Raw genomic sequence first — 22105 nt, 5'->3', positions numbered from 1 at the left:
ATTATACATTTTCTGTATTGTTTCTTACTAATGTAAAAATCTAATGTCTATCTAATGTTGGCCTACCTGAAAAATGTAAAGCACTGTTTATTTAATTTGTATCTTTGTTTTATTGTATTTGTCCTATTGTTTGTAATTTTGCAAACCCATTTGTTCTTATTTTTAATAACTAAGATAATAAAATAAAATAAAATTACAAATCGTCCACTCCTAGTTTAGTTATGTGTTTTCGTTTACCTGGATGTTCTTGATGTTAAGGATTCAGGTTGATATAACTATATATAACCAATTTGAGCAAAGAGTTGCTGGTATTTAAATAGCTTTTTTTGTTTGTTTACATTGAGGTTAAAATGACATTTTAAATTTGTGACATTACTTTTTATGTAATGAAAAAAATGCTGCTGTTCACTTTCAGAAGTTGTAGTGATGCTTTCTTTTCACGGAAAGAACATGAACCATTTATTGGTTATATCACTTTCAGTTTTTAAATATATTTAAATATAATTCAAGTTGATTTTACACAGTTTTGTATTGCATATCGAATATCGCATTATTTAACATTTTACTGCATTTTAGGTCAATATCGTGCAGCCCTTTTTAGTTTCTATTTCCATCTGTTCTCTTTTTCACTATGCCTGCACAGGATATGATCAAGACAAGTAACAGCAAACAAACATCTTGTTGCCATTGATTATTTATAACTACTTTCAGTAGATCAAAATATGTTCAATGTGGTGTTTGAATGTGCCTATCTCAAAATACATGCACTACAAAATATATGCAATGCAACAAGCAATTAGGTGAACAATTTATTTGCAATCTTCTTTAATATTTCAGAACATCTAGGTGTGGTTCATAAGTAGAAATCTGTAGTAAAAAAAAAAAAAAAAAAAATCTGTAGTAGAAAATAAATTGGATTCTCTGACTGTAAGTTTTGAGAAATGTCATAAACCCAAAAAAATGGTAGGCAGAAGTGTCCAAAATGAACTCATGTTATCCTGAGTGTGCTGTGCTTCCTGTTAACATCACATTTGAAATTGTTTTTAGGTGCTTGCCTGCTCAATTGTCTATGACTACGGTTTTCCCCCAAATGCACATTCTGTTCTGCATTGGAGTTGGGGGAATAAATCAGACAGGATATCAAATTAGAGCATTGTGACAAGCTACTCCCACACTTATCTCAAAACATGAGCCAGCTACTCCTTCGTCCTGCCATTTTAAGCAGGGGTGACTTTTAAGATAACATAATTAAGAATAATAACATCAAACCTTGTAAAAACAAATTTCAGAATAAGAATAATATATAGTTATTTTTAAGAAATTATAAAAATACCAACAAGACGAGATCGAAAGGCACAACAGTGATGACAGCGGCTCTGTAAGGTCTGTAAACATCTAAGAATGGCTAAGAGGGTCTCGAGTGTTTAAAAGGTGGCAGAGAGGAGCCACACGAGCACCTCAAGTCATATTAATATTTCATTCGTCTGTGTAAAGAACACTGTTTAAAATATGACATTAGTAGCAGGATCAAATATATTCCATGTTCTCTGTGACTATGTCCTGCGTGTCTCTGTCCTCCTCATCAGTTTCACGTAGGAAAACACAGTCCAGACTAGACGTTTATTATCGCCATCTCACCAAAGACTTTCCCCCAAAAAGTTTCAGTTCCTTCTAATGGACACTCATTGTATGGGGATAGATTTCATACATTTTAGACTCTTTTTTTGTCATATATTGCTAGGGGCTGGCTAACCCTCACCGGGCTCTCTGCCGGGCAAGGTAAAGCTCTGTCAGTCCAATTGAAACGTGGTTCATTTAGGCATTGTCATACTTCTGAAGCGCCTCCTCTAGCTTGCCTGTGATCTTCTGGAAGAAGCTGATCTGCTGCTGGAGGTAATGCTGCATCTGGGACTTGAAGTCCCGCACTCGAGTCTGGTGGAAGTGTTGGATCTCAGCCAGCGTGGCAAAAGAGATGATGTTGCAGCGTTCCCTGATGCCGTCTGCCTGCAGGCTTTCCATCTTTCCTTCCTCTACGTGCTTCTGGCTTTCCTTCACCTTCGTCAGAGCACCTGTGGAGAAAGCAGAACCAGGATGAGACTAAATATTGACTCAGATTCAGTCAAGAGAGAAGTTATGACGAATAGCTCAACAGGTTAGACTCGTCTGTTCTTCTGCATGAATGTGGCTGTTGTTTTGAAAAGAGCAATATGGCATGACCAGGATGTCACTTTTATGATATAATTATTACTATTTTGATGTATAAATCATAGGCAAACATATGGGTTTTCAAGGTGTGGGGAGGTGCAAGAGCACGTCAATGGATGTGAGGAGTAAATATACGTTAGAGAGCTAATGAAACATCAGTGAATGAGAAAATAAAGAGCGGAATGGACTTCATAAGTTTTTAAAAGCACAACAAACCATGCAACAAAACTGAATCCAGTACTGGTATGCCAACGCCAGGCCTGAAAGCCGCCTCAGTGTGTGAGAATGAAGTTCTCTTGAGTGGCTTATTGCATTTGAAATGTCAAATACACACACTTATGTGCCAAAATGCTGCCTTGGTGAGTATTCACGTAAACAGTCTTTTGAGACTAAATCAAACGTATCAGTATAAAATGTATGTGTCAGTATACTGGATCTGTGCATACTGTCTTATCAAAGTGACAGCAGCATATTGACTATGCAGGTTTATATATATTAAATATATGATTTTTTGTTGTTGTATTTCTTACTTGAACAGACCTACCTGAAAAACTTAAACGCAATATTTAACTTTGTTCTATTGTGTTTATTTGCCCTATTGCTATTAATTTGCTGCTTATTTCATTACAGATTGTTTACTTCAGCAATTGCTTGTGAATTTGGGATATGTCTTTGCTTTAAGACCAGTGCTTCTCAAACCTGTCCTGGGGACCCCCACCAAAGCACATTTTGGATGTCTCCCTCAAACACACTCAATTCACGTCTTGTACTGTAGTATGTACTAATGAGCTGATGAGATGAATAAGGTGTGTTAGATGAGGGAGACGGTAACGTAAGACGGTGGTGGTGGTAACATGTCTTTTTATCTTATTTAACCTTTAATAATGATAGTTGACTTGTAACCGTTGTCAACCTGCTTCGGAACTGATATCTCCCTAAGATGGCGAAATACCCTTTTAAGTTCACTTTGCAGCGCACGTATGGTCGAAAGGAACCCACCCCTCAACTGAGCGTGCTAGATAAGAGAGACATACAAAATGTGAAGAGCGGGGAGGCGCGAGGACTGGAATTGGGAACCCCTGCTTTAAACTATAGCCATGTAGACGGCCATCATGCTCCGATCAAAGACAAAATAAAATTGATTTCACTACAGCTGATGCTTCTGAATGTTTGTTTGAAATTAATGTTGATTATCTTTTGATCTGGAGCTTTTGTCCACAAGAGGAAGTAAAGTGAATGAGTTTTGAGATATGTGGCAGCTACGTGCAGCTCTGCTATTGTTGCAAAAGTCTTGCAAGCTCATGGAACATGGAAGTTAAAATGCAGTAAAATCACATTTTCTTCTGTAGTCTGTACGGTTGTGCCAGATTGGTAAAATTTTTGCTTTATCAGCGTCAGCGATAGACAGGGCTGCTTTTATCTTAATGGAAAAGTTTCAGAAAAAAAAGGAAGGGATCATCACTAGCATATATAATAAATGTACAGTGACAGTCACACAGTCAATCATTTTATCATATCAAACCTAGACAGGGTGATAAGATCACATTACCACCAAAAAAATTATCATGAAATATTGAAAGAGAGATATGATACAAGAGATGTAAAAACAAGCTCAGCTATGCAGATTGCCGATTTCATTCCAAAAAAATCTGACAGCAGAATGCCACGATTGACCAATCAACTGACTATAAAACTTTCAACAATGTCAGTGAGTGAACGTCAAAGAAATTGCTTTCCCCAGCAACCTGATTCATATTACAATGACAGGAAACAAGAATGAACTCTATTAAAGTGTCACATTGAGTGACTTTACATAATAACAGTCATAGTCATTACACAGCATCTTCCACCTTAGGACGAAAGAAATGAACTTCTAACCCCAAGGAAGTCGTTTTACTGTATTTTTGATCATATAAATGCAGCCTATAGCCTACATTTTTTAAAAATCTTACTGACCCCAAACTTTTAAATGGTAGTGTGTGGTAAAGATGACAGAGATGACATGTATTTACAAAAAAATATATAATAATACTAAAACAATAACTAGAGATGAAACTAACATAAAAATAAAAATGTGAGTTTACCACAAAAAACCCCCCCAAAAAATAGAGACTGAATCGAAACTATAAATATCCATTATACAATAGGAATAAACACTAAGAGTCAAACAAGGCTGATGTTTGGCCATCAGTAACTGCTCAGGAACTGCATCCAGTCAGTGCAGCTGAACCATAAACGCTGATAGCAGTTACAATTTATTGCTATGTACCAGGAATCGTTGTGTGTTTGAAAAATAAAAACTTTGAATAAGAACTTTGAAGGTAATTATAGAGGTGATGTAGTTTTGTGATATACTGTGGTGTTTTGTATAGTCAAAGGTCCATATAACAATCTGTGTGGGGTAAAGCTAAATAAAATAAGAATAAAAAATACACACAAAATACAAAAGAAAACTGTAAAAAAAAAAAAAGACAAAAAAAAAGACAAAATATAAAAACTAGTGACATTTTCAAGACTTAAATAACCCTACTCTTACCCACAAATTTTTCCAGTTCAAGCTTGTCTCAAATGCAGCACAAATAAAGGTACAGAGTCTGTAACAAGGTGTATTAGTTCAGATCTCATGACATTATTATCCTCTCTCTGAAAGCCTTGAGTGTATCAGTGAAGTATTGAGCACAGATTGCTGAATTCCCTCCTCGTGAGGAGAAACATGCAAGACATTCCCAAACGTCCCATCCCCCCAAACTCCACACTATCTGCCTTCAGGCCAAAGAAGCCTTCGCTTGAGAGTAACCCAGATCACCGAAATTCCTCAAACACACACACGAACACACCGACTCTCACAAATGCAGTTCAAAAGAGCACACAAGATAAAGACAAAGTGCATTCAAGGAAGACAAGATGCAGGTCAATGATGAAAAACAGCAGGCAATGAGGCCGATTTCAGACAGCCCGTGTTGGGGAACGACATTGCTTTTAAATGTGAATCGTTACAATCTCATCACTAATTATGTTACCGTTACTTTGAATAGAACGTAATGCATTCGGTAACTTTTGCATCACATTTTTTCCTTCATCAGCTGACTGAGTATCAGCACTACACTCACTTGCAGACATTATTTACATTGGACTGTGTTGTTTTTGCTATGGACAAAGCTTGTTCCCTTTGACATTTCCTGACATACAGGCTATACAACAGAAAGTGCAAATCCGTATTTACACAGCAATGAGTATTTACACAGAACCAGAACTATGAGAATCAGGACACAACTAACCATTACATTTTAGACAATTAACACTGCTTAAAAATTGCAATGAAACAGTATAGAGACAGATCTTTTTGGTCGTATTGTGATGCACATCCAAGTGTAGCGGATTATTGAAATAGAAAAGAAATTTAAGGCCGAACTTGGATCTATTCATCAGAAGTTGATTTTGAGCTGTCAGTGTTGCATTCAAACATTACAGTATTGCGAGCTTGCAGTCCATTGTGGAGGGGTGAAATTTAAGCGACTAAATAATTGGAAAAATTCAGCATGCTTTAACAAAGAGAAGTTTCGCTGGAAGATCACATTAAGAATAGGGTTGGGTACTTTAGGCATGTTTACCTCAATAACTGTAAAGAAACTATAAGTCATTTACAGAAGTGTTATTGACATTATGCCAGAGATGCCTTGGTCGCTGTCTGGCATTGTCTGTGATGCTTGAATATTAATAAAAACAACCATTTTAGTAATAATAATAATAAAACAAATTCTATTAAATGTTTTGTAGTGAATTTTCTAGTAATCAAATGAAGGCATAAAACATTAATTTAATTGATCTTTTATATGAAATTATACTTTGTCAAACAACATGCGGAACAACTGAGCTTTATACTGTTAAATTTACAACAATGGAAGAAAAAGTGTGATTATTCCTTAAAAAATATTTTTTCATAATTTATTATTATTAGTGTTATTATTAAATTGAGATATATAAATTCTACTGTACAACAGTAATATATGATCAAGTTAAACCGAACTTTTATTTGTGGTGAAGACCTCTGAGTTTCAGTGTGCTAATGATATGACGATAGTTTTTCTTAAATGAAACAGAAAACTCTCAGAGCGGCTCTGGAAATGCATTCATGTTCTCATATAGTGAGACTGCAGAAGCTGAAAAACACTGCGAGCGTCGCGCGTGCTTCAGTGTGTGTGTGTGTGTGTGTGTGTGTGTGTGTGTGGTGAATGAAACAGCGCGTCTGCGCCACTCATTCACAGAGACACGCAGAACTTGCAGGAATCGTATTTAAATAGTCTTACTCTCGCACCCATGCGTTCTCAGGTACCGAAATTTGGCACCGATTGATTAAATGTGAATCGATACTTGGTAGCACCGACGTAATTCGGTCGGTGCCATTAAAAGTACAGAGTTTGGTACCCAACCCTAATTACGACATTTTGAGGTACATTTTTTTTGGGGGGGGGGGGAATTAAACATATGCATGGATAAATCACTAAATAAGATCAATAACATGCGTTTACAAAATAGATAGGGTGAAATTTCATTTCTGACGTTAAATACATTTTTAATCTCATATACAACCAACAGAAAACAAGACACATACCCCTTTCACACATAGCCTAGGCCTACCGTCTTTACTGGTAAATTACCGTTAAAGGATAATTGTCGCCAAAATGCAACCTAGGGTCTTTTTGTTAATCTACCCGAGGCAAACTTTCGTTTAAAAGCATAATTAGAATGGAAACACCACTTTTAAGTTTTGACCGTATTTTCGTTTTCGGTCAAATTGCCTTTTGAATGGGAGTGAATGGGGCACTACTATGATAGCATCAAAAATAGCTATTTTTAAAACACTAAGAAGGCTCGACACAACATGAAACTTTGCTCGAAGTATCACCAGGGGCTCTACACATGAGCTCGAGCATTGAGAACATTGTTTGTGTACACAGAGTTTAGTAAAAATAAAGATTTTGAACAACTCACTGTTGCTGTGTCCGCCGGCATTTTGACAGTCAAAAATAGTCGATCCCCAAATGTGAATGAACTGACTCTGAATTTTAGTATAGCTTCTTGAATGAGCATCCTTTTTCAAATTCAACACTAAAAAAAATTCTAACCTCTCCAAGTCAAAATTTTCTAGTGACTGGTCACATCTACATTTTTTAATTGGCCTAAGTGCAATTCTTGTTGCAATAGTCTGTTAACATTGGCTCAATGAGAAATAATACGTCAGACTAATTGAAAAATTTAGATGTTATCAGTCACTAGAAATTTTTGACTTGGGGATGTAATTTTTTTTTACAGTGAGTGAAGGTCAATATTGATTTTCACTAACGACATAAATTATCCGTGAATTTATATGGAACTAAGCTTTAGGAGCTAATTAGGGTAGGGTTATTTTAGTCTTGAAAATGTCACTAGTTTTTATATTTTGTCATTTTTCTTTTCAATTTCACAATTTTCTTTTGTATTTTGTTTGTATTTGTATTTTTAATTTTTATTTAGCTTTACCCCACACAGATTGTTATATGCACCTTTGACTATACAAAACACCACAGTATATCACAAAACTGCATCACTTCTATAATTACCTCAAAGTTATTATTCAAAGTTAAATCGGTTCTGCCAAATTACCAAGATGAGAAGTTGTAACATTACCAGTAAATTACCGGTAAGCTGCTGTGCGTGAACAAAGAATGAAGATTACGGAGTACGAACGAGGACAAAAGAAGTCTGCTTTGGGCCAATCATAAAGTTCTTATAGAGATGATGCGATTACTCCGCACTGTTTACAGTAAGCTCAGCTGCTTTTTAAAAGTTTTTGTATGTGTATATATACACTCGCTGATTTTTCAGCGTATCAGCGTGTATTTTGGTGCTGATGTGTGAATGGTCTCTTAATGGTAAAAGCCAGAACTTTCTGCCTTTGCTTGTGTGAACATAATATTTTAGGGCTGCCCTCTCATTGTCGTCTAAACGTTACGAGAAGAGGCTTGGTCAACTAAATTTCTAAATCAGTTGTTTAATTGCAAAACAAAAAATTACGGGAATTGGCTAAGTCAATGACAGAATGCTAAAACAGCTGGTCCATGCGTTAATATGTCGGGCAGAAAATCAAAAGTGTTGGAACCAGGGGTGTGTGATATCACGATTTTTGACCGTGAATGATTAAAATGTCTCCACGATCTGCTTTTGAAGAAATAAAGTATTATCCTGCTACGGTGCACATTTAATCAGTTGCCGTTCTGGCACCTCCGTCCCAACATAGGTACAACGCGATGTACATTCACATCACGTTAACGCAGAGGTAGGGTTACTCTCAGGTGACACTGCAGTTATAGACAATTACGAAAGTTTATTATCTGCATGCATTTTAAAGCCTTGCCAGTTAAACATTCTATTTGCAGGCTGTTCTGACAAGCTTATCTGAGCCCCTACACCCGAATCGCGCACACACTAAAAGCCTGTCAAACAGCTTGTGAGTACTAAACTAGGTTATTGTTTGCGTCTTATTGCGCTTAAACTGTCACATACACACAAGGTTTACATAAACAAACAGTCGGTTATGTCTTAAGTGAACATAACCAGTAGGGAGAAAACTGGAACGTGCCTGTATATTAGATCTGTGCATGAGGTCGTAAAAAGTGACAGCAGCCTTATAAAAAGGGCTGCTAACTTTTGAGTTCAGCTTGGAGAGATAATTTTCTAGGGGGGTGTGGGTTGTTATTGTGATTGTCAAAACATTTAGTAACCAAACAGAATTTCATAAAGTTTAGTGACAAAAAACAATGTTTACATGGTATAATGACACGTGTGCTTGTGATTTGATTCCAATCTAGATTCAATATCGATTAATTTGGATAAATATCAGGTACAGTAGATACATGTTAATTTTTCTCAAGTAAAAAAATCTAATGTTAAACTAATGTTGTAAACATACAACATGTCTATCATGGTGATAATGTTAATAAAAAATTAAATAATAATAAAAAATAAAAAAACACTGTTACGATTTTTTTTTTTTTTACATGTAAACATGTCTATCCAAATCTGAACATATGAAAAATACCACTGCTAGATTATCAATAATGCATGTTTTTGAAAAAGAAACATCTATTGGAGTAGCATATGCTAGAATGATCAGTCTTTTTCGGCAACACTTGATTCATTAATACTAACACTTTCTTTTATTTTATTTTCTCTTCTACTCTATATACTCTCTCTACTCTTTTTTTTTTTTAAGATTACGTATACTGCCTTAGAATAAACTGGGAAGGGTCACAGCACTTGCACATTGTTGTCCTATTGTTAGTTTAATTGCTTTTATTGCTCTCCTCATTTGTAAGTCGCTTTGGATAAAAGTGTCTGCTAAATGATTAAATGTAAATGTAAATTAATAAATTTAGAATTGAGGGTCTAAGTAGGCCTCAGGAGGATTCTGAAAAATAGAAAGGACTAAATTGATGCACTGCAGCTAGTTGTGTAGTTACATACTTGTATGTGTTTTTTGTATCAAGTGGTGTTAATTGTTTTGTGTTAATAATTTGAAGTGTATGTGTATTGATGCGAGACAGTAGACGCTGTGGGATGCAAGAAATTTTTTTTGAAGAGATTCCAACAATAAAGTGAAAATTGAAACTGAATGAAAATGGAAAAGGAATAGCAGCTGCATGAGGTGAAGCTGAAGATTGAATGAACACCAGTAAACTGAAGCCCGTTCTATGTGACGCATCCTATATGAGATAAATTAATCAGATGTTCTAGATACATAACATAAATGTAACATTACAACTTGTATCTGCACTAGTTAAGTGCTAGCCAGAAAGTGTTACTCCCGTTGTGGATGCGCTCTTTCCGTAACAACGGGCTGAAACACGGGCAACTAAAGCATAAAGAATTCACAACATTCTATAGTGTTCTCATTATAATTTTATGTATATGGCAGATTGGCGCTGCACAACTTCCACTTAAATGTATTTTCATCTACTTTATCAAGTGATTCCAGACATCACTGCGCATTTTCGAAGCTATCGAACATCAAACAAAGAGTATTAAAACATTAGAAAACCACATAGGGCAAACCATTTGTACAAAAATGGTCTGAGAAAGGCGAAGACACACGTGGGAGTCTGCGCTTAACTGAGCCCCTATAAAGCTTGCTGCAGCACAACCTCGCAGGCATTACGTAATATCCTATTACACAACACATGCAGTCCTGCCAGTGAACTGCAACTAGAGAACACAAGTCCCCTACTGACACCCCGAACATCTTACACAGATCTGGATCATGACTTTTTGCATGGGACTTTGATCTGATGATAACATAGGTGGCAGATCAAATTATTTGGCTTTTTAAACAAATGAAAAGGCAAATGCAGATCACAGGCAAAAGTGACAACGTGAGAGAAAGTCCAATTTGCTTTGTAACAGCACCATTAGATTCATGGGCATTAAGGAAAATACAAAAGTCACCCGCTGTGAATTACAAGACATTTGCTAGTACTTCAGCACCTAAATGGAGACCAATGAATTTCAGCTTTCAGCCCATTTCAGAAGCTGCTGTGTCTTCTATGGTGGCTGAATTTTATGACTCTAATAATCATCTTCCCTGATAAACAGCAGTGACAGTGAAGACTTAAAGTACCAATTAGGCACTTTCGGTCATGACTGATGGTTAGAGATATCATTCACTCAAACATTAATATTTTGTCATCAGTTACTCACCCTCATGCAATTCCCAACCCTGTATTTTTTCTTCCTTCAGTGAAACAAAAGAAGGTATTAGGCAGAACTGCTGCAAAATTTATATTTTTATTTAGCATGGATGAATTAAAGGGGTCGTGAACTGCATTGTTTTATTGTTTCATAATGTTTCCTGGGGTGCACTTATAATGTTAGTATGATTTTTAAATAATGATTTAGAAATAAAAGGCATTTTTCCTAGCCTGATTTTAGCCTCTGATTTGAACGCTCTGTTTGAAGGGGCGTGTCTGCTGTGAGACTTCAGTTTAAACACCCACTACTGTGATTGGTTAAAAGCTTTTCATTCGAAATAGCTAGTATTACATGTTTAACTCTCTTGAAAACTTTTAAAATGTTTTTACTATTACAGCTCTGAATATTAACTACTCATGAAAAGTGATAATTATAGCAATGCAATTAGATCTATGGCATTATATTCATATCGTGGCATGAAAGGTTGCTGTGAGAACTCGATTTCTGCACACTAACGAATGCTTTCATCATAACTAACAGTGCAAACACAATGTAAATAAGAGATTCGTTGATTATTACGGAAGTTTTGGCGCGAGTCAAGAACTCACTGATAAACATGCGCCGTTTGATTGTAAATAATTGATTGTAGATAAATATCCACATTCCTAGCATTAAGATCCTTTGGAAGGTATAAGTTATTTTTAGGCCAGTGAGTGACCCTGAGCTATTCTCTCGTCCTCATCTCACTAACGCCAGTGGGCAGGGCCTAAGTTGATTTTCTTCTGCATTCACTACCTTATTACGTCATAAAGAGGCAAAGTCCAGGACGAGTCATTCGCTGGGCCTGGTAACAATAAAAGCTGATTTTGGACTAACAAGGAAGTTTTCAATTCTGACATTTTCAGGATATTCTTATAATATGATGATGACCTCTTATAAGTCAAAACCTCAAGGAAAATTAGATTTCTCAGTTCATGACCCCTTTAAATGTATCAGAAGTGACAGAAAATACTTTTAAATTGTTACAATTTGAAATAAATACAGTTCTTTTGAACTTTCTATTCATCAAAATAAAAAAAAATACTATCCTGATTTCAACAAATATAAAAAGCAGCATAACTGTTTTCAACAATGAGAATAGTACGAAATGATTATTGAGCATCAAAACAGCATATTAGAATGATTTCTGAAGGATCATGTGACAGATTTGCCATCAGCTTTGCCTTCACAGGAATAAATAAGCTACATTTTAAAATTTATTAAAATAGAAAATAGCTAGTTATTGTAAATTGTAATAATATTACTGTTTTACTAGGTTCCTGATCAAATAAATGCAGCCTTGGTGAGCATAAGAGACTAAGAGATAAGTATAAGTATAAGAGATAAGCTACTTTTGAATGGTGCTCACCATGAATTTTTGTAGTATGAAAAAGAGATAGACAATTACTCCTTTTGTGTTCCACACAAAAAAAGGGTGGGTAGATAATGGCGTCATTTTCAGTTTTAAGAAAATGATCTGAGGAAAGTGTGACTCGATTGGACTGCCCAAATTATACTTGTGCACAGGTCACAAAGTGTATCAGACAAACACTTAAACTAGGGATGTCCCGATCAGGTTTTTTTGCCCTCGAGTCCGAGTCCGAGTCATTTGATTTTGAGTATCTACCGATACCGAGTCCCGATCCGATACTTCTATAATACATAAAAAAAGAATAAAGAAGAGCGAAAAAACAGATCCAGGATGTTCCTTATTTTTTATTTAATTCACCTTATTTTAACATTCAACAACTCTGTTAACAAACAGAGCACTTCTGTGAGGTAGCTTGAACAATCAAGTAATAAATAAGATAAATTCTTCACTTTTGGACTTTAGTGCAACAGTAAATATAAAAAAGTCTAATATATAAACAAATAGCACCTCAACTTAAAATACCCGGCAGGCATGTAAACAAATAAAATATAAAAGTGCCACAGTGTTTGCAAAGCCAGTAATGTGCTTTTAGGAACTGCACTCCTAACTCTTACGCCAACGCTATCTCACGACCAATTCGTACGAATGATAAAAAGTTGGCTAATTCGTACTAATTCGTACGACCTCACTCGTACGAATTTGTACGATTTGTCTAAACCCACGTGATGGGTAGGTTTAGGGGCGGGGTCAGGGGTAGGTCATTCGTATGAATTCATACGAATTGGCAAATTCGTTAACTGCACGCGTATTTTATTTTTTTTGCCGCCCATGTTAACAGATTAGAGCATTCACACCGCACGCAGAGGCGGCGCGGCAGTGCGTATAGCAGAGCAGAGCAGGAGTGCCGCGATCTGACAATGCATTGATCATGGCCAAAATACACTGCAGTCAAGGCCGCCTTAATGCACGGGCTTACCTGGGCTGAAGCCCAGGGGCCTCCCAAGTTCAGGGGCCTCCCATGTTCAGGTTCATGATGAGCTGAAAAGGTCATTTTGTTTTAACTTGTCAGATTTTGTCGCTGTATGTCGCTAGTCGCTTGTGGGCGTTGGTAGTGCTGTCACTCTAATGTTATTGTTAAAGGAGAACTCTGTAACTCTAGCGAACTCTAGTCACTTCTTCGCTGATTTTCCCTTTTGTTGTCGCATGTTTTCCCCACGAGCTCCCCCTACAGCTGTGGGGGGGCGTATATTTCACAACACAGTCGTAAAAAACTCACTTGCGGCGGCCTCCTCCCCCTCTCTACCGCTGCTCATGTGCGTTTGTTTTGATCGGAGCAAGCCAACTGTATCGCGTGGAGCTATGTCTACCGAGGTGGGTAATCTGGTAATACATCATACATGCGTGTGTGTTTATGTCGAATTGCCGTAAAGCAATTTGTGTTTCGCGCTCGTTCTCGTTCTAGTTCTCGCTTCTCACGAGACTTCCAATTTCACTTTGCCGGGACGGCAGTGCGCAAGTTGCAAGGTTGGTTTTCCGCCTGGGAACGCTGGGGGGAGCAGGGAAAGTCACCAATATCACCAGAACAGGTTGTTTAACCATCCAAATGATTTCTAGACAGTTTTATTAAGTTAAAAAAGTTACCAAGTTCTCCTTTAAGGTGCGTTCACACCAAACGCGAATAGAGCGTCTGGCGCGAGTGATTTCAGTGTTGTAAAGACGCGTTTACGCGCGTCTAGAGGTCCCGCGGCGCGAATGAGACTGCTCGTCTGGCCACATCTATACAAAACACCACCACAAGTGATATTATACAACTATATCATTTTAATTTGACTAGGAATTAGGCTCAAAAGAAACAGTATGCTGTTGGGAGAGTGTTTTTATATTACACACAGCAGTGTTCAGGGATTAAATCATTTACTAGATTAACGATCGATCAATCTACAAATTAAACTCACTCATACTGTCATCAATTACTAAAACGTCATCCGAATTTGACAAATAGGCTAATACATTTTCTTGTCCCTAATAGTCAACATAATGCACTGCAGTGGCGGCTGGTGAAAAATATCTTAGGTGGGGCTGTGTCATATTCAAACCATGGGAATAGGCTATTAGGCCTACTTTCTGCCCTTGGTATATTGTGCTTTGATGTTTATTTTGTTCTATTCCTTAACCCAGTCCCAGTGGTTCTCAAACTTTTTAGAGTTGTACCCCAAGAGGCTTAATATCCTTCTGCGTACCCACACTCTTCAGTCACACCTTTTTCAGTAAGGGACAATATTTGCCCCCTTAAATCGATTTTTTCAACTGCATTTTTGCCTTTACAAATATCTTTATAACATAAATAATGCTTAAAAAAAAAAAAAGTTAAATAGATAAATATGCAATGATGGTAAAAACGAAATGATGCTTTTAAATATTAAATTAAAAACGCCAGTAGGTGGTGAGTCATTGAATCATTCAGAAATGAAGCAAGTGGCTGTATTTGTGAATTAATCATTGAATCATTGACTCTAAAGATTCGTTCAAAGCCGCAGATTCGTTCACAAACACTGCTGTGTGCTGCAGTTCTGCTGTGGCTTTCGTTACTTGGAGCTATTATTTTATTGTAAAAATACTGACAACTGTGTTGAAAATGAACATCACTTAATATTAATATTTCGTTTGTTGAACTTGTTGTATAAAATCAATGTGACATTTGCAATCGTGTGGATCTTCATGTGATCAACATTAAACACAGGAACTCGCACAGGGTAGCCTATGTCTTTGTATCGAAGAGAGTTTGATTCTTTATTTTTTTTTTACATTTATTCATTTAGCTGACGCTTTTATACAAAGCGACTTACAATTGCTATATATGTCAGAGGTCGCACGCCTCTGGAGCAACTAGGGGTTAAGTGTCTTGCTCAGGGACACATTGGTGTCTCACAGTGGATTCGAACCCGGGTCTCTCACACCAAAGGCATGTGTCTTATCCATTGCGCCACCACCACCCACAATACTTTATATCGATCTCCATGCACAGCCTGTGTCTTTTGTTCTTCATGCTAGTAAGTGCTAAATCCCTACTTTTACAAACATTGTCGAGAACGGCAGTAGGCTATAGCGCGATTTGCTGAGGCAGCAATCTGCTCAAGACCTGTCATATAGCCTATACACGCTGCTTAAACGCAGACAGTTTTGACCGCAAAAGATGAGGTAATTTGATCGGATTTCATGTATTTACAGCATTTAACCTGAGAGTTTAAATCGCTGTTTAAATCGTATTTTAAGATGAGGTAAGTTAGTATTAAAGGAACGGCAAAATTCAGCATTTTGTTCCCGCACCCCCTTCTGTCACCTCACGGTTTGAGAACCACTGCCTTTACATATCTTTTTAAACCGAATAATAATAATAATAATAATAGTATTACAAATATTTATTAGTATTAACCACCCAAACACAATTTAACACAAACTGCATGATACCAGTGCTCTGTCAAAACGTCAGTAATTATTTAATGCCATATTACAAGACTGAAGCATTCTTACACAAAAACAAACAAACTGCACAAACTTTCCATTTGCATCTGAAATTTAACTCAAACAGTTTAGTTACTTTCTCAGACAGGTCCCTCACTCCGGTAACTGTCCATGCTGGATCTGTCGCTGTTGTTTTAAAAAGTAATCACGGAAAGCAAAACAAGGCATTAGCATGACCGCATCCAGCTAGCCAGGCAGATAGACGCTGTCTGATAGAGATGTGAGCGCCTCGGCTCGGGCACGCGCAGCTTGGGGCGCTAAACAGAAGCGCCCATAGCTGACTAGATTTGAGCTCGCTGATTGGCTACAGTTTATGTCAAACATGTATATCTTAAATCAGCAATTGGCTAAGCTGCTTCACAGACCCGCCTTCCTGGGGCGCTTTCTCCCAGCGCCCCAGAGCTGATGAGACGTGGGGGATGTGTAGAAAAAGCAGATATTTTGAATTTCTATCATATTTTTCACATATACTGGATGTATTTAATATCTCAAACACACAAATACTGACAATTTGTATGTATGATTTATGTATGTATTTACTTATTTAATGAGTGTGGCTCATAAACTGTGGTCTGACTCATGGGGGGGGGGGGGCGGCGCCCTAGCGCCCTCTATTGGCCAGCCGCCCCTGATGCACTGTAAAATGAACTGCAGCAGTGCTAAACTTGCATCATAAAACTACAACACTCGAACTATAAATGTATGAATTAAACTCACTGAGACTGTCGACAGTTTCTTTTCCATGCATCATTTTATTATATCCATGTTTGTGGTTAGTTACAGTCAAATTCCGATCGAGTCTGAAAACACGTGATCGGGCCCGATTTCCGATCACGTGATCGGATCGGGACATCCCTAACTTAAACAACTTCAACCTAAAATACTCATGGAGTTCAAGTAAGATAAAAATACTTTTGGAAGATACATTCAAAACTCACTTGTCTGTGGGGGGAGGGGGGATGTTGTGCAGAATGCGCACAACTCTTCTCTAATCTATCTTTTGGCTTCAGAAGACTTGGAATATAGCACACTACAGGACATCTCAAATCTTGTTTCACGGGAGAGAGAAAACATAAGTTGAACTACATTAATAGAGGTCTTTTCAGACTTCCCCTCGGATGACTAGAGATAACGTTAGACATGTCTCTAACAATAATGTGTCAAACAAGTGAAAGACTTCAGATAGCCGTTCAGTGGTTGGTTAAGGGTTTAAGCACAGTGCTAACTTCCCCAGCTAACCACATCACATCTGAGTCATTGTTTCCTCTCATTGTCATAAGAAGAACCACATATACTTCAACATGTTTTGATGCATATCACAGAAAAGCGATGGAAAAAAGGGTCCCATTTATACCAACGTCAGTATGTTCACTAATGGCTCTTCACTTCCATCGCTAATGGGGGCTATAGTGACACAAATCAATACATGCTGTGCTCATGTGCATTTTATCAAAAACACAGTAGACCTTTTATTTATCCCTGTGGACATTATGATGGCCTTGAAATTTGATCATCTTACAAAAAAGAAAAAAAAGAAAAAAGAAAACGGCAAATGCATTATGTTGAATTACACAGGTAAACGCAAATCATATTGCTTTCATCTGTTGTTTACTGAGAATAAGTTGTGAGAAATTGTGGTTTAGTTGGTTGTAGAATATTTTAGGCATCATTTCTGAGGTGCAGTTGTTTTTATGGTATTGATTTTCATTTCACCATGAAAATGATTAAAAGGGTGACAAAATCTGAGTAGGTAAACAGATGGCAAATGACAATATGATGAAACTTTAACAACAAAACTGTCAAAATGCAGCTATGACGCAAATTCAAAGCCAAAATGATCATTATTTCTTATGAAAGATAGATATCTAAATGTCTATGAGGAGATCATGAGACAGGAAGTGGTTATAATATGACCCCCTCCTCAGGGGGATTTGAATGTCTCTTTTTGTTTGCCATCAGACATTGTAATCGGAGAACATGTCAGTATTTACTCTGTCACAGTGGTGAAGGAAAGTGGACAGCTTTGCTCATAGTTTTCTATTGACTCATTCAAAGTCTGGATGATCGTTTCTTCAGAACCCGTAGATGTTCCATCTTATGCTTACTGCTCACAGTTGCACAAGTTAACTGTGCCATTGTGGGCAAAACCACAGACAGAATGCAGAAAATATTTCTCACAGCACTCATACACCTATAATAAGGCTGTTTCTTCCTTGGCAAGTGCTCAGGAATGGCATATGGGCTTCAGCCAGATGCAGGTGACCTCAGTCATAGACAGTCGGCTGGATCGGTCACAGACTGAGGCCTCTCTGCTGGAGGTACGACACAGCATTTCAATTTTTCCAAAGCACAATACAGTGACAGTGGTGTGTCTGCAGCACCAGTCTGTACCTCATTAAACATCTGGTTTACACATTCAACAGTTATAAATATCTAAATTTAGGCTACTTTTAACATTTTGTTGTGAACAACAAGATCAAAACATTAGCTACTTTCCCATAAGGAAATGGCAGACATATGAATGTACATTGCTACCCTGCAAGCTCAGCTCATAGACAATCTCTATGGGCTTTAACAAAGTCTATTTGTTCATGTTGTGGTTACGAGAAGCCACATAAATGTGGACTGTTGAAACAGCTTGTAAAATTCAGTGTTGCCTATCCGTCAAGTCATTCTCTGAAAACATACAAGACAATGTGTATAAATGCCCCAGACATTACCCGTCTTCAGTGTCACATGATCCTTCAGAAATTATTCTAAAATGCTAATTTGTTGCTCAAGTAACATTTCTTATCAGTGTTGAAAATAGCTGTTTAATATTTTTCTGAAAACTGTGATATATTTTTTTCAGGCTTCTTTGATGAATAGAAAGTACAAAAAAAGAAGAAGACATTTTTCATAACATTATAAATGTCTTTACTGTCACTTTTGATCAATTTAATGCACAGTTACTTGCTGAATAAATGTATTAATTTCTTACTGGTCCTAAACTTTTGAACTGTGTTGTATATATGATAATTTTTAGTAATTTCAAAGTCTTCCCTCTGGGTTCAACCGTTTCCTTTAAATCATGATGACTACTACACTTTGCATGAGTACATGATGTAACTGCATTGACATTTAGAGAACACGGTACAAAAAAGAAATATTACAACAAGCAATCCTGTCTTAAACTAAAAGTCTTGATTGAAAAATTCCAGTCAAGTGATCATTACAAGCTATGCAAGACCTACATTATAAGGCTCCATAAAAAAAAAAAGTGAGTCTCTCTAAAAAAATAATCTCAACCTAGAATTTGAGAGCTTAAAGTCTCACATGTATCTGCAAATGTTAATGAGCGTCATACATATTCAAGCAGTTAAGCAAACAGCTGAATGTGTGATTGCTGCACTTCCCACATCCTCTGAGGGTGTTATTTGCAGTCCTGAGCATCATGATGAAAATGATAACCGAGTCTCATCATGATTCCAGATGTAAAATGAAGTATATGCATACAGGCTTTTGATCTGAAATAAAATGACACTTGTTTTATAATACACAATCAAGGACATTATCAACTGTCAGAAATGTGTCACTAAGCTAGAATGTGCCACTGTTTGTAACAATAACATCCATTCTCAAATCAATGCACACCAATTGACTGAATTATTGTATGCGTACTGAAACTCTCCTGTCAACCTTTGTCATTGTATGTGGCTGATTTACAGACCACAGGAAAAACACACACAGCACGTCAGCAACAGCTCACCCCATGTGACTCAGCAGTCAGATGAAACCAGGCACAACTCATCTGTGGCACTTCAATGCAAACAAATCAGTCAAGCAAAGCAAACTTCTGAGAGCAAATGACCCTGTTATCTTTAATGCCCACTGATCTAGCTGAACACAGTTTCATGCATTTTTCAAATATGATGATACAAATAAATGAGTAAATGATTACCTTTCTGAACATGGATGATATCAGGGTAGTTGGTAAGGTGTCCTTGGTACAGGGCTAACAAATCCATCACAGGGTCCACGTCTTGTTTAGGCTGCTCCACAAAGTAGTCTCCAATAGCTTCGTAGGCTTCTCCCGTGTACGCAATTGCTTGGTTCAAACTGACCGAGTATGACTGCTGGTCCATCTCAAATGCTTGACTTAGATACTTAAAAGACTGTCCCACTTTCTGATACTCTTTCTTGAACCCGGCTATCTGCTTCCTCGCAAACTCATTAAGCGTGGCGTTGACTTGGATCACACTGTCATCCATTTTCTTGGAGAAGGCCTTGAATCCATCAATCCTGTTTTCGACGTCTTGCAGGTCAAGAGGGGCTGCTGGAGTGCTGATGGTGAGGAAGAAATTAGCACCGACCATCTCATCCTTCTCTGCTTTTCTCTTCCCTTGCTTCCAAGACTTTTCGTCCGTGCTGGAGCAGGTGAGGAAGTGCTGGAAAACATCACACCGGGCCAGTACAGGGTGGCTGGTCATATGATTCATCCACCATAACAGCCCTCTTCTCCTTTTAGAAATGAAGTCTTCTTCAAAGCGACCGGTGGCTTGTTTTTCAGGGATGTGTGGCACTGAAATGACAGGAAATTTCTCCACCAACCGTGCATAGAGCCAATCAAAATGCTTATATCTTCTGTTGACCTGACTCTGCGTGTGGGTCGCCGTCAGCTTGTAGGAAATGTAACTTTTCATGCCTTTGAATTTCGTTTGCTTGGTGGGATCATCAATAGTGCAAGTGAATGGGTAAGGGTTTTCCTGCCACTCTGGACCGTACTGACCCATTACCACACAAATTTTATCCCCATCCTTCACAAAGCCGGATGCTTCCCCCAGGACGAATGCCTCACCGCCTGACTTCACAAAAGTGGAGAACCTGTTCAGATTTCTGCTGACCGTGGCTGAACTTTTGGCTTGCTGTGCACCTCTAGGCATGGAGGATGTGGAGATGCTGTAGCTAGAGGGTCCGTTACCTTCATAATTCCTGTATCCTCCACCAACATTCCCTGGTTCATCAGCTACGGACGAGTGATCGTCCCAGTCATCATCCCAATCATCATCACTGGCTGGGGTCCCTGCATGTTGTTGTTGTTGATGAGGTAGAGCAGGGTAGGCTGTGAAGCTGGGTGCTACTGGTGCACTGTTGTAGCTCTCTTGAGTCTGGTTTTTGAAGTCAAAACCACCAGTGGGAATGTTGGTATACCGAGAGTTGTTGTTAAAAGACGAGACGGTGTCATTCCTCAATACCTCGACGTAGGACGCAGGGAGAAGCCCCCTATCCCCTCTACTGTTCGCCCCCTCCAGCCAGCCTTCAATGTCCTGCTCGCTGTACAGAGTTACAATCTCGTGTTCCTTCACTGATATCTCCCCTGGGTTTTCTGAATTGAAGTCATAAAGAGCTCTCGCTCGCAGAGCCATGACACACACAAAATATATCCAAGCTTCGATGAATTTAAAATCGTTTAAGGCTAGCGTATCAGCTAGCTAACTCCAACCCAAACTCACTCACTCACTGACCTGCGAGACTGACAACAACTTGCGCGTCAGCTGCGGGAACCGTACACCCTAGCTGTATCTATCTCCAGAGTCCTCCTCACACCGCTTAAATGATAACTTGACTGTCAGCTGTCGTGTTTAAAATTCCCAGAGTGGTGGGCAGAATAATTTCTTCATCCGTGGAGTTCACCATCCAGAGCCCAGTCGCTGTGCTGCGAGCCCGTCCCACACCGACTGCAGTGTACACTCACTCAACCTAAACAGCGCCGAGGAGAGCACAACCAGTCCGGGTAGTCGAGGGCGGAGCTTAGCACCAGGCAGCACGAATCAAATACATAGTGAGGACTTCTGATTTTCGCGAATCGTCTCTTTTGAACAATTCTATACAATTGACAGTTTTAGTGATTATTTTACATCAACACGCAATTACGCCATCACGTGGGATATTACATTAAATGACCAGAAAAGCCACGTGTAAATTTACTGGAGGAAGATTAGATCGAGCAACTCCAGGACTAAATTGAGGCTTAAACTAAATCTACCAGGAGGCAGGTTTAAATTCAGATTAACTTTGTGTTTCAAAGAAGACACATGTATTACTTGGACTATGTCAGTGAAGATCAATATGTGTGTGTGTGTGTGTGTGTGTGTCTATATATATATATATATATATATATATATATATATATATATATATATATATATATATATACACACACACACACACACACACACACACACACACACACACACACACACA

General features: G+C 38.0%; 1 protein-coding gene across 1 annotated transcript; it reads right to left on the bottom strand.

The window, feature by feature from the left end:
- Positions 1-796: 796 nt before the first annotated feature.
- snx18a (sorting nexin 18a) lies at positions 797-21610 on the bottom strand. The gene is made up of 2 exons (XM_082168765.1): positions 19803-21610; positions 797-2069 (listed from the first exon to the last, which is right to left on the bottom strand). The coding sequence occupies exons 1-2, from the start codon at positions 21265-21267 to the stop codon at positions 1816-1818; spliced, it is 1719 nt and encodes a 572-aa protein (XP_082024891.1). The 5' UTR covers positions 21268-21610; the 3' UTR covers positions 797-1815.
- Positions 21611-22105: the final 495 nt, after the last annotated feature.

The sequence above is a fragment of the Leuciscus leuciscus genome (genome assembly GCF_965113295.1).
Source record: "Leuciscus leuciscus genome assembly, chromosome: 5".
Lineage (NCBI taxonomy): Eukaryota > Metazoa > Chordata > Actinopteri > Cypriniformes > Leuciscidae > Leuciscus > Leuciscus leuciscus.
Note: the sequence above shows the minus strand (reverse complement) of the source record. Positions and strands in the feature narration are given on the sequence as shown.

Coding starts and splice junctions, on each gene's coding strand:
- snx18a (XM_082168765.1), bottom strand. CDS start 21,267: ATGGCTCTGCGAGCGAGAGCTCTTTATGACTTCAATTCAGAAAACCCA. Junction 2,070..19,802: donor TATCATCCATGTTCAGAAAG/GTAATCATTTAC, acceptor CTTTCTCCACAG/GTGCTCTGACGAAGGTGAAG.